Here is a 13,174-nt window from a genome sequence, read left to right as displayed (position 1 = left end):
TATCATTCAAGATATACATTTTATCAGTTCATGCATTCTATGAGAGTAAAACTCATAACCATGGAATTGCTAGTGCCATGCTCCGCTGTTTGAGCTACAGGAATGATATTAATAGTGATTTGTGTCTTTTTTCCATCAGGTTGGTGGAAGTCATTGTATCCCCCCTCAGCATGTGGCACACAGTCGGGCATCTCCGGAGGACCTCTCACGAACATCCCGACTGGTAAGACCCTCTCTGCACAGGCTTAAAGTGTCTGCCTGTTATCACAGACAAAATGCATGCCACATTTCAGACTTGCACTTTAGCACCTCATAAAGGTCTGATTTGCGATGTTATGGTGCTTTATAGTTTGCCTGATTTAAGGGCTTTCAGATATGAGATGTTGATTTAATGTGCAACAGCAAAGCACCTCTTTGCAAAATAGTTGGTTTTGTACTCTCTGAATAAAGCCACTTGAGTTTAATAAATTGTGTCATAAATTATTGGTAAATCTAGTTCATCTTCAACCAATTCTAGAAATGTTTTTGAAGATTCTTGTATGTCTGAGGTAGGGAGCTTTGTAATGCAGCTCTAATGCACATCAGATTCCCACCACAAGCAGCTGGGTTTCATCAGTAAGATTGTCTGTTTTGTGAGAGAAATGTTCCTTGCTCCTTTGCACAGAACTACTCCAACACCCTGACGGTGCCAGTGCAGTGTACCGTCAACCTGCCTTCCTACAGAGACGTCAGCGTGAAAATTGGTGGATCCCTCCGTACTGATGCACTGCACGAGGTGAGTAGCAGTGACTGCAATAACAGCCTGATAAGAATGAAGCAATATAATGTGGAAAGAACTTGTAATCAGTGTTCACACGCAGGATGGAGGCTTTGGTCGAGAGGAGGATATCCCAAAACCACTGCAAAACTATGATCAGACCAGTAATTAGAGAAAAGAAGTCATGCAGTACATGTAGACATAATATAATCTGGTTTTGATTACATCTTGTACTTTTTCATTCCTTTTTCTCTCGCTCAAAAACAAACAAAAAAAAACACACACACACACACACACACACTTTGAATTTACAGTTGACACCAGAAAGTAATTTGGACACTTAAATGTCTGCAGTAAAAAGTCAAAGCAGGTGGCATTTATTTTTAAACCCAACATCTTAAAATATTTCGCAAGAATAAGTGTTGTTTAGGTAACAGATCTATTGTTTGAAAGTAAGAAATATTATTTGTTTAATTAGTAGTGCTGTCAAATGATTCATCGATTAGTAGCATCCAATCATTTCATTAAGATTTAAAAAAATAAAAGTTTATTGTTAATATAATATGTGTGTTTGCACTGTGTATATTTATTATGTAGTACACACATACATTTAAGAAAAATGTTATGTTTATAAATAATATATATTTATTAAAATATAAATTATATGAACAATTTAATTATATATACATAATAATCAATACACACATATGTTATGTTAACACTTTTTTTTTTTGGATGCGATTTAATCATGACAGCACTAATAATTTGTAGTTGTCAAATGTCAGTATAGTTAATATAGGGTTAATACTATAATGACTGCTATAAGTGGACTGTTAAATTAAAATGTTACCGGGTGAAGTTTTAATTAGGCAGCTTTCTCTCATCCACTGGAGTAAGCATCTGTCAGAGAAACTGAAAACTGTTTTTCTTGTCACGGGCAGCTGAAGTTCAAAACCCTTGAGCTGGTGACGACAGCCTCAGTGGAACTGAACCCATCCAGCCCTATGTTTCTGCCTGAAGAGAGACCGGTCAGACATGTGAGTCACCCTCTATACCCATCAGCATTTACAGAAAGCCACGTTACAGAAACATTGCTGGACAACGTAAATCCATGACTGAATTTGTGAAGATGTGCTTGTCCATCCTTGGCAATTTTGAGAGACTAAAACATTGACAAATGATGTGTTTTCATTCATCTGTCAGACAGAGTTTAGAACTATTGTACACAAGCATGTAACATAAACGTCCTTATGCTAACATTGCTGAATATTTGACTTCATACAATCAGGTGCTAGAACCTACCCTTTACACATCAGCGTGTCTTCTGGTGAGCTACTGTCTGTGTTGTTTCACCACAGTAAAAGAACCTGGAGCCAAGGGGACCGAAAGGACCAGCAGCACAGTTCAATCCTCTTCTCTTCTGTATTGCTGTGCGGTGCTGCCATCTGTAGGCAGGACAGAAAATAGGCATATGTACTGACATTAGGAAATCTGAACTCGGCTGCAGCAGATATAATATGAAATGTGATGTCTTTTTTAGGACAGGAAAACCAGTACCAAGATATAGAGAGAAATGAGCTCTGAGGAACCCAGCTTGTGATATTTGTCTTTTGTTTTTTTATTTTCAGATAATCCTAGAGATCAGGAAAGAGGAGGATTACCGTGTTCCCATCTGGATCGTCATAGGCAGCACACTTGGAGGCCTGTTACTCCTCTCACTACTCATTTTGGCACTTTGGAAGGTAATGTGTCCTCTTTTTCAAGCGTGAATGGACAGGTCGAGTGATTCTTAATCATTTGTACATCTTTTGTTTTTCGCTCTGATAGTTAGGGTTTTTCCAAAGGCAGAAAAGGCGCGAGGAGACTGAGAATGAGGCTAACGGCAAGATGATGGAAGAGCGATAACGCAGGCTGCTCGAGAGGGTTCAGACAGGCCTACATCTCAGGGACCAACCAACAGCAACATTAGACGTCTCTGAAACAGAGAGAAAGGGAGAAAGAGAGAAAAACAGGACTTGAGGCAATGAAGAAAGGAGAGGGATTTGCTCTGTGCACTGGACGACCTGTTGTTCAACCATGAAAAACACTGCAATGACGCTCGCCATGCCTGCACTGCTTACTGAGCCGACCCTGCAGACGGGTCTCCATCTCACCTCTCGCTCCAGATCTAAACCCTCACATGACATGTTGAGGGCAGTCTTACGGCAGACACTAAGAAGATGAATTCAGAAAGAAAGCTTTTTTTCACAGGGTCTTTGGAAACGCAGTCATTTGCATTTGATCAATTCCAATGTCTGACTCTGCAAATATACAAGAGAAACCTCAAAGGGCTGTAACTCTATAAAACAGCCATGTTTTCTGGTGCTTCTTCTTGGACATCTGGAAAAAAGGGGCATCTTGGAGGCAAAAAAAAGTGCAAAAGTTAGCATTTTATTGTAATGCCGTCGTTATTATATGTATTGTAATATTAGGCACTGGAGTATGTAGCTCTGTTTTTTTGCAGTGGCCGTAATTTATTGAATAGAAAATGAACTGTTGTGGACTTTACTACAATTTTGTAAAGAAGTATTCTCCTCTAATACTCTAAATAATTATACATCAGCATTTTATGTTTTTCTATATGCTTATTTTTCAGTCTCAAATAACAATAGAGGTGAACATTTAATATTCTACTTTTTTTAAATATTGATGCACTTTTTTATATTGTAGTGATACAAACTTGAATTTTGTAAATATACAGGTTCTTCGTTACACAAATTTCAGTTGTTTGCTTTCATGAGGACAGTGCGTCTCTAGTGCGACATCAGCTCCAGTTAAACTCCCATGACTGAGCAGCACATCCTCAAATATGCTTCACACCTCAACAAGTAGCCTTTGAGAAAGGGTATGCTTACTTTACATTCATTCATTTCATTAAGAATATTGTTCAAATCTTCCCTAACATCAAATGATGTTGAGTGTTTTACAATGCTATGAAACATTTTGAAACATTTGCAGATGTATTGTAGTCAGGGATCCCTATTCTCTAATGTTTTATCATGTATATGTAAATATAACTGTCCAAGAATATAAAATAAATATCTAATAAAGAATTTGGAAAAAGAATGAGTGTTTATAAATGAAAACGAATGATAGCACTTAAATGCTATATACACAAATGTATGCAAAAAAGAAAATGTTAAAATGACTTGTAGACTACAACTTGTTGATAAGTATTGGTTTTATTGAAACAGTATACATTTGTTCCACTTTAAAACAATTATAAAAAAAATGAACACTGAAAGTATGTTAGATGTAAATAATATGGCTATTTTTCATCAGTGACAAACGCCTTATGCAAATGCATTCTTAAAAGTAAAGATTAATAAAGGATATATATTGTAATGAAATACATTTTTGAAAGTAATTGTGTATGTAACATTCAGGTGCAATCTAATGTAAAACATTAGACCAATCAGGGTGTCAACGATAAAACAGAAATACAGCTGCTTCAGTTAATCTCTTTGGAAGCACTCCATCCTGCATTAGTACCATAACCATCCCAGTCGTAGCTTGTAAAGTCCCCACACTGTCTAGGGTCGGCCTCAGGAAAGTGTCCACCTCCACCAATACAGAACTGCAACAATATGAGCACATTGCTAGCAACACAGCATGCAGTTCTTCAAATAACATCACTGTAGTTCTGTAGATTTATTTTTGTAGTAACAGTGTATTATTGTAAATGCATTTGCTCTTCATTTTTATACTAATCCATGAAATATTGCCTTTCCAAATTATTATGTAACGATTCTTGTTCATTAATGTTGTTAAAAAATCATTCATGTTATATTTGACTCACGTGCTCGGTGTGACAACCAGTTGGTTTAACGCCTGAACAAAAAGCCATAGCTGCCTTTTCGTTATTGAAGACCCTGAATGCGATGAATCCTGGCTCAAATATTCCTAAAAAGTATGCACAAAATATAGCATTGAGGATGATCTGTCATGGTAGATCAACCACATACAACAGCAAAGTAATCCGATTACAAAAGTGATGATGGCTTGGATAAAGGCATCACTGAATAATAAAAAGTTATTATGACTGTCAGTCAATTTAATTTCTTTCTTTTAAAACATTTGAAAAATATTGTTTCAAGATGTATTTACATACCTCTTGAATGAGGACCATACAGATATTTGTTTGACATTGCATTTCCAGTATCATACACTATTGGAATTGCAGGTCCATTATCAACGATGCATGTGCCCATTCCAAACCTCACAGGAAATTTCTGGAAAACAAGAAAAAAACATCTGCTTTAGCTGTGCCTATATGTCTGTAAATGTTTCAAACTTAAAAATGCTGTCAAAAGTTTACTGGACCTTGAATAAATTGAAAAGGTTTCCTCCGTGTAAGGTTAAGAAGTGGTTTTCAGTGTGGTATCTCAGGATGGAGGCAGTTTTCCAGTGTTCCAGCTCAATATTATTAGAAACATGCCACACAGATATGTCCTGTGCTACAATGTCGTGATATCCAGGATTCTGTCAAGTAAAGTCACGTTTATTTATATAGTGCTTTATATAATACAGTTTTGTTAAGTTTCAGATTGTAGATAAGCATAATTTTGATTGTCTTAATATCCTTTACTTTGAGCCATGGCTGTACCAATAATGTAATAAAAACAACCTTATAATCATCACTTGTGGCAGCTTCTGCAGCTCCGAATGTGACTGTGTTTGCCCATGTCCCATCACCCTCAGGCCAGTTTGGGTTGCTGCCCTGCTGACTAGACCAGCGATCCCCAACAGTACACTTTCCAAACATGTTGTTTTCATGAACACTGGCCACCAGCGTCCAGCCGCCGCCGGCAGTGGTCATATCACAGAACGTCTGGTAAAGGACTCCTCTTGAGGAGACCAGATAGTACAGGCCGTCTGATTGAACGCAAGCATTTTTAAGTCAACTGAACGCAGTTTGGTGCTTAAGATAGCAAAAATAAATAGAAAAGATCATACCATCAAAAACGTGATACTTCTCACGAATTTCTTTGCAGCTTCGAGCAGCATATTTAATTCTGCCCAGAAGTTTTACAACTTCAGGGTTGATGTTGGTTTGATCCATAATATTATGTGGTGCTTCTTGTTGAGTAGCTAAAATATTAAACATAAAGACATAGTGTAATACATTGTGATATGAAGTTAGATAAAATCATTTTAAAATGAAAAAAAATACACTCACTTAATGCTGCCTCACAGAACCATAAATTCAGTGAGAGTGAGAGGCTGAGAAGGATCCATGAAAACATGTTTGTACTTTGCAAACAAAAGGAGAAAGGTTATTCACAATAGCACATTGAGCACATCTCTCTGTGTTACAGGAACTGCCTTATCGCTGTTATACATTTTTTGCATTTATGATGTAATTTGTCAAAAATAGGTTGATTCATATTTATGAATTGCTCTCAGGTGAATCTTGACTTTTACTACTAAAAGGAAAGGCTTTGGCTGCACTGTAGGAAAGACACCGTTGATGTAGATGAGAATTTGCTTCCCGATGAACAGTGTATGAACCTGCAAAGAACCTGCATATTCTTCATGTACCGTCTTGTTTAAGGGGCGTTTCCTATTACTACATTTCTAATAAAACGATCTTGTCTTTTTCTTTTTGTATTGACAAACAGTAATAAAGCGAAAATGCTGTCTAAAATTTGCAGTCAACAGTCTGTGCAACATAGAGTAATAGTGTGTAATAATGTGTAAAAATCGTGCTGCGGTCATCCTGCCCGTAAACGCAACCCGCCGCTGGAAGTGGCACTTTTAAGTTTCTTTCGTAAAAAAAAAAAAAAGTAGATAAAATACAAAGGTTACGTCTGATTATTTCACTCTCAATCTTTTCCTTATTTTCTTTGTATGATTAAAAAATTCTTACGTTTTTGTCGTGCGTTTCCCTGTTCTGATTTAGAGAGCACCTTCGACGCAGCTCGGGCAAGTCTGAAGATGCGCGTGGCCCTCCAGCGGACCAGGTAGCTTCCGCCCTCCGCTCTTTGGCTGGCGGCCAGAGGAATGCGAAACAGGTTTTTACAGCCGTTATTTTTTAGTTCCCGAAAAGGACGTGATTTAGCGAAACGCTAGTTCAAATGATCACTCTGAAACAAATTCTGTCGCCCTCTCCTCTCTTTGACTGATGGGAATACGAGTAGAGAACTACTTGGACGACTGGTTAATTATGGCACCCTCAGTGAGCGAGCTTTGTAGTCACAAAAATATTGTCATCAGCCACCTCCAGCGCCTGGGGCTCACAATAATATGTTTAAAGAATGTTACTGTGGCTGATCAATATCTCATCGTTTTGCGCAGTCCATGTCCCCAGTCACCTGAACCACGTTGTGGACATGTTATCAAGACAAAGAGTGACTCAGGGGGAGTGAAGACTGCACCCCCAGACTGTGGTCATGATATGGAATATATTCAGACAAACTGAGGGGTAGACCTCTTCACATCTGTGGAGAACACTTGTTGTCCACTCGTTGTCAAGTTTTTTTCCTTGAGCGAACTCCCCACTCTGGGAGAAGACGCGCTCGCCCACCCTTGAGAGAGTTCACAAGCTTTTCCTCCAGTGAAAATCTTGCATCAGGTACTGTGCAGAATCAGTAAGGGGAAGGAACTGGTTTTGCTAGTTGCGCTAAAATGGCCAATTTAACCTTCCTGAGATGTTATTGAGCCCTCCATGGCCTATTCCCCTGAAGAGGGACCTCCTTTCTTAAGTGAACGGCTCAATCTGGCACCACAACCTGACACTGTGGGACCTGCATGTCTGTTCGCTCAACAGAGCCTGCCCACTTCAGCATCGTTAACTCAGCAAGTAATGAGAACCATTTCTGAAGCAAGAGCCCCGTCCACCAGGCGCCTTTTTACAAATTGATGCAGCTCAAAGAACATAGATCCAGCAACCTGCTCAATAGCATTCATTCTGTCATTCTTACAAGAGCACTTGGATACCTCAGGCCCTTCATGCTCAAAGTCTACATAGCTGCGATCTCAGCCTTTCATAACGGTATTGACAAACAGCAGGTTGACAAGAATAATTTATTGGTTAAATTTCTTCGCGGTGCAAGACCCTCCCGCTTGAACACTATCCCCGTCTGGGACTTGTCTCGGGTCCTAGATGCCCTGACACCCCCCTTTCAAACCTCTGCAGTCAGCCTTGCTTAAGGTTGCTCTCTCAAGACGCTTCTGCTGGATCAGGGATTTACATGCTCTCTCAGTCAGTGAATCTTGTTTGAGCTTTGGTCTTATGTATATGGCTACCATTGCTCACGTAGCACAGCTGTCTGAGGAGGGTTGGTTTTGGTAGCTTGGTTAGGCCATCCCACCCAAACTCTTTTCATTTAGATTTTTGCCTTGTTTGTACCAAGTTATGTGAGCGACCTGAGATATCAGTACCCTTTCAGAGGAAATGTTTGGTACATGTCTGTCACCTTCTTGATGCTCTCTCACCAGCTGGACAGGCATGTGCTTCAGCATGACATGATTGGATATTATTCCCCAGTGCCCATTAGGACGGAGAGTTGAGTTCCCTAAAAGGGGGACATCTTGGGTTTATTTATGTAACCATGGTTTCCTGAAAGGGAACAAGATGTTGTGTCCCTTTGCCATGACAACTGAGTTGGTGACGTGTTCAGCAGGTACCCTTTTATACTTTTGGGTACCCGCCTACAGTGTTTTTATCTCACTAGTGTTCTTTAGTCAAGAAAATAGTCTGTGTATTTCACAGCTCTTTGTGTAATCTGAGGCCAAAGATTAGATTCTAAAAAATAAGAATAAGGTATTTTTAACTAAAACTTGACACTGACCTAAAAGTTTGAAGTTGGTGTGTAGTTTTGATATTAATGTTTATTGCATATTTCAGTTTAATGAGTCTCACCATGATGGTGTTTATTGCTTGTGTGAATGACACTGAGCTCCTTCTATATACATTCATATTCAAAAGCTGCTTGTGATGGGTTTTGGTTCGTCATGTGACTTTCTCATCACCATCTGCTTTTGGTGGTTATCAGTGTATTTCAAATGTGCAAAACAGATTTCAGTGCTTTACTTTCAGTACAGTTTTTCTCAATTGCTAATACACTAAAACCCATTGGCTGAACAAAGTTGCCTAACCTAATTTAGCTAATTGTGCATTCTGTTGTCAATACCATTTCACATGTTAAAACACAATTTGCAGATCTCACTCAGCAGACTTTTCAGCAAAACTCCAAACACATTCTTAACACACACTCTGCACTCTACGCCTGTCATCCATACTGATAAACACAAGTGGCAACAATCAAATACAAACAGAGAACACATGTAATTGAACACAATCAGTTTAAAGAACTATGATAGAGCATGTTTTCATTCAAAAGACAATAACAGAAAAATATTTGTTTTGAGATTAAACATAAGGGACCCAATTTTTCTTTTTTTACATTCTATAAAATAATGACTCATCCAGTTTAAGATACTGCAGTATCTTGCCAAGAATAAACAGTCAACACTATAAAATGGGTTTCAGTTGAAGGTAAACTGAAGACTAAATCCCCATCCACTGAAAATAAAAGTCAAAAAAAAAAAAAAAAAAAAAGTTTTCATAAAACATGTCACGACCCAGGCTTGCACTCAGGTCTCTGGTGTAAACAGTGGTCAAACGATTTACCGCTTAGCCACAAGAGGAGTAATGTTGGACCCAAAGGAAACACTTCAGGCAGAGCTCCAAGCAATGTAGAGAAACACTTCAGGCAGAGCTCAAGCAATGTAGATTAATTAAAAAAAAATCTTTGCACGAAAAAAAAAAAATAATTCCAACAAAACTCCTTGGACCGAGGTAAACTTAACAGTGCAAACAACAGAAAGGAGTACTTGGGGGATGGGAGGGGAACTAAATCAGTAAACTGCATAAGGAAAAAACACCCTAATAACTTAATAGAGCGGTAGCTTGAGGAACTAGGAAATACAACGCAGCAACTCACAGTAACGACTCAAAAAAAAAACAAAAAAAAAAAAAAAAAAAAACAAGTGAAGAACAGAAGAGAAAATCACAACTTAAATACCCAATGGTAAACAAGGCACAGGTGAACTAGATATCACTAAACAAGGACACACGAGGAAGAACTAAGGCAGAGGGGAACACAGGGGCCTCTAGAGGCATGGAGAATAACTGCAGGGAGTGGGATGCTGACACATGTATTACACAAAACAATAACAATAGTTACATATTTGCAGAAACCTATTAGCAATATGGTCAAATCATGGAAAACATTCACTAACACGGAAGGCAAAATGCAAATTTGTGTCCATATGTATAAAGTTGCCATTTAATGCTATAATAAGGAATTTTAAATTGTTATTTATAGTGATATATTTGTTAAATGTCTGTTTTATTAGGCTACAATATAATACATTTCACAGCTGTTTTTTTTTTTAACAGAATGGATGTACAGTGGTGTAAAAAAGTGTTCCTGGTTATTTTTGTATGTTTGTCACATGTTGTGTGACACATGTTTCAGATCATCAAACAAATTTAAATATTAATCAAAGGTAACGGAAGTAAACACAACATGCTGTTTTTAATTGAAGGTGTTTACTATAAAGGGAAACGAAATCCAAACCCACATTGCCCTGTGTGAAAAAGTGCTTGCCCCCTGAACTAATAACTAATAACTGGTTGGGCCTCCCTTAGCAGCAACAACTGCAATCAAGCGTTTGTGATAACTAGCAGTAAGTCTGTTACAGCGCTCTGGAGGAATTATGGCCCCCTCATCTTTTGTAGAATTGTAATTCAGCCACGTTGGAGGGTTTTCGAGCATAAACTGCCTTTTTAAGTTCATGCTTAAACAGATGGCCGGACATTGTCCTTCAGGATTTTTTGCCAGACAGCAGAATTCGTGGTTCCATTTATCACAGCAAGTCTTCCAGGTCCTGAAGCAAAACCCCAGATCATCACACTACCACCACCATATGTTACTGTTGGTACGATGTTCTTTTTCTGAAACGCTGTGTTACAGATCTAAAGGCACACACAGAAACGTGGGAAAACACACAACTATCTTACATGAGAAAATGTTTTCTTCATTCTTGGAGTCACAAATAGCATGAGAAAACTTTATCTTCAAAGTTAGAGGTTATTTTTAATTCATTTAATTCATTTTGCTCTCACATCATAGGACACATAGCCTCGTGCATCACATACAAGCTAAAATGAAAGATAAATGTGACACGAAACATCCTCAAATATGATTCACACTTTTCTGCATCTATCAAATAAGAAATTACTGACCAATATGATGGATGTATACATCATAATACATAATTGTGCATGTAACATTCAAATGTTTATTAATGTGGTATATCCCGGACAGATGGAAATGAAGCTGGTGATTTTGGTTTCAAAGTCTCAGCGATAAAAGAGAAGTACAGCTGCTTCAGTTATTTCTCGGGAAGCACTGTGGTCTATATGAGTGCCATAGCCATCCCAGTCGAAACTTGTAAAGTCCCCACACTGTCTAGGGGCCTCCTGAGGGAAGTGTCCACCTCCACCAATACAGAACTGCAAAAATATTAGTGCATTACTAAAACTGCATAACCAGAGAATATCTGACTTAAAAACAGTTCTACATAACTTCGGGTGGAAGAATTCGCTTCTGAAAAGGGGGCCGGCATCACCAGCTTATTTGCATTTAAAGAGACAAATACAAAAATTGCATTTTAGCACATACCCCAATAATAGCAACTTGCACAAAACTAGAACGAACAATTGTGGGGTAATTTGAACTAAAACTTTACATAAACACTGTGGATATCAGAGACTTATTTTCTATCTTGTAAAAAGCAGAATAATAGGTTTTCTTTAAGACATGTTTTTGCCTTCCTGTCTGCTTGCCAGAAAAACTTCCATTGGCACTAATGACGTCTATGGATATTGTCATAAATTATCCATATTATATTTTAAACTCACATGTTCAACTGTGGGACAACTGGTTGGTTTAACTCCTGAACAAAGAGCCATGGCTGCCTGTTCTTTGTTGAAGACTCTGAATGTGATGAATCCAGTCTCGAATTGTGCTTGGAAAAAAGAAGAAAATACATTATTGATGATTTATGCTCCACTCAATATCTACAACCTGTCATGATAGATCCCTGTATATTGCTTTCTTTGTATAGAGTTTTATATTATGAAAACATGAATACATAATGTAATTTAATATAAGTTATAGAGTAATATTCCCGTACTTTTCATTAAAGGACCATACAGACTTTGGGTGTAATCCTTATTTCCAGTGTCATATACTATTGGAATTGCAGGTCCATTATCAACTTTACATGTGCCAATTCCATATCTCACAGGAAATTTCTGTAAAAATGAAGATGAGAAACAAATTCTGTATGTGTCTCTAAACATTTATTGGTAACACCTTACAATAAGTTCATTAGTTGACATCAGTTAGCAAAAAATGGTTAACATGAACTAAGAATGAATAAGAATTCTACAGCATTTATTAATCTTAATGCTAATTTCAGCATTTACTAATGCATTATTAAAATCCCAAGTTGTGTTTGTTGACATTAGTTAATGCACTGTGAACAAACATGAACTAACAATGGTTGTATTTTATTAATTAATGTTAACAGATGAGTTAAAAACAAGCTAATTGTCCTAAAAGTAAAACTCAAAACAGTTTATCTGACCTTAAATAAATTGAAAAGGTTTCCCCCGTAGAGGCTTAGGAAGGTATTTTCAGTGTGGTATCGCAGGATGGAAGCAATGGTCCAGTGTTCCAGCTCAATATTATTAGGAACATGCCACACAGACACATCCTGGGCCACAAATGTCATGATATCCAGGATTCTGTGAAAAAAAGAAAATAGACATAATTGTCAGTTCAATGTCTTAGTGTCCTTGGTTAAACCATTGCTGTAAAACCATAAATGTAATTAAAAAACAACCTTATAATCATCACTTGTGGCAGCTTCTGCAGCTCCGAATGTGACTGTGTTTGCCCATGTCCCATCACCCTCAGGCCGGTTTGGGTTGCTGCCCTGCTGACTAGACCAGCGATCCCCAACAGTACACTTTCCGAACATGTTGTTTTCATGAACACTGGCCACCAGCGTCCAGCCGCCGCCAGCAGTGGTCATATCACAGAACGTCTGGTAAAGGACTCCTCTTGAGGAGACCAGATAGTACAGGCCGTCTGATTGAACGCAAGCATTTTTAAGTCAAATGAACGCAGTTTGGTGCTTAAGATAGCAAAATAAATAGAAAAGATCGTACCATCAAAAACATGGTATTTGTCACGAATTTCTTTGCAGCTTCGAGCAACATATTTAATTCTGTCCAGAAGTTTTTCCAACTCATGGTTGGTGTTGGTATTGCTGATGTTAATGCATGGTGCTTCTTCT

The 13,174-nt window shown here is 38.1% G+C and overlaps 3 protein-coding genes across 3 annotated transcripts in view; 1 reads left to right on the top strand and 2 right to left on the bottom strand.

Annotated features, from left to right (window-relative positions):
• The window catches only part of itga11a (integrin, alpha 11a), a 34,998-nt gene extending 31,352 nt beyond the window's left edge, over window positions 1–3,646 (top strand). The window contains exons 26-30 of the mRNA XM_043243355.1: window positions 140–223; window positions 665–775; window positions 1,699–1,794; window positions 2,386–2,499; window positions 2,585–3,646. Coding sequence (XP_043099290.1) covers window positions 140–223; window positions 665–775; window positions 1,699–1,794; window positions 2,386–2,499; window positions 2,585–2,662 — 483 coding nt within the window. The 3' untranslated portion in view covers window positions 2,663–3,646. The remainder of the gene's footprint in view (window positions 1–139; window positions 224–664; window positions 776–1,698; window positions 1,795–2,385; window positions 2,500–2,584) is intronic.
• Window positions 3,647–3,959: 313 nt separating this feature from the next.
• LOC122348093 (intelectin-like) lies at window positions 3,960–6,785 on the bottom strand. Its single transcript, XM_043243356.1, has 8 exons — window positions 6,666–6,785; window positions 5,976–6,049; window positions 5,753–5,887; window positions 5,424–5,671; window positions 5,120–5,278; window positions 4,908–5,028; window positions 4,596–4,699; window positions 3,960–4,373 (listed from the first exon to the last, which is right to left on the bottom strand). Exons 2-8 carry the CDS (start codon window positions 6,040–6,042, stop codon window positions 4,248–4,250), a joined length of 960 nt encoding a protein of 319 aa, XP_043099291.1. The 5' UTR covers window positions 6,043–6,049; window positions 6,666–6,785; the 3' UTR covers window positions 3,960–4,247.
• Window positions 6,786–10,322: 3,537 nt separating this feature from the next.
• The window catches only part of LOC122348211 (intelectin-like), a 2,963-nt gene continuing 111 nt past the window's right edge, over window positions 10,323–13,174 (bottom strand). Inside the window, 7 exon segments of the mRNA XM_043243498.1 lie at window positions 10,323–11,321; window positions 11,730–11,836; window positions 12,005–12,125; window positions 12,461–12,598; window positions 12,600–12,620; window positions 12,719–12,966; window positions 13,047–13,174. The exon segment at window positions 13,047–13,174 is cut by the window's right edge and continues 111 nt beyond it. Of these exon segments, the coding sequence (XP_043099433.1) occupies window positions 11,169–11,321; window positions 11,730–11,836; window positions 12,005–12,125; window positions 12,461–12,598; window positions 12,600–12,620; window positions 12,719–12,966; window positions 13,047–13,174 (916 nt within the window). The 3' untranslated portion in view covers window positions 10,323–11,168.

Source organism: Puntigrus tetrazona, chromosome 7 (assembly GCF_018831695.1).
Source record: "Puntigrus tetrazona isolate hp1 chromosome 7, ASM1883169v1, whole genome shotgun sequence".
Classification (NCBI taxonomy): domain Eukaryota; kingdom Metazoa; phylum Chordata; class Actinopteri; order Cypriniformes; family Cyprinidae; genus Puntigrus; species Puntigrus tetrazona.
The sequence above is the reverse complement of the archived record's forward strand: the minus strand, read 5'-3'. Positions and strand labels throughout refer to the sequence as shown.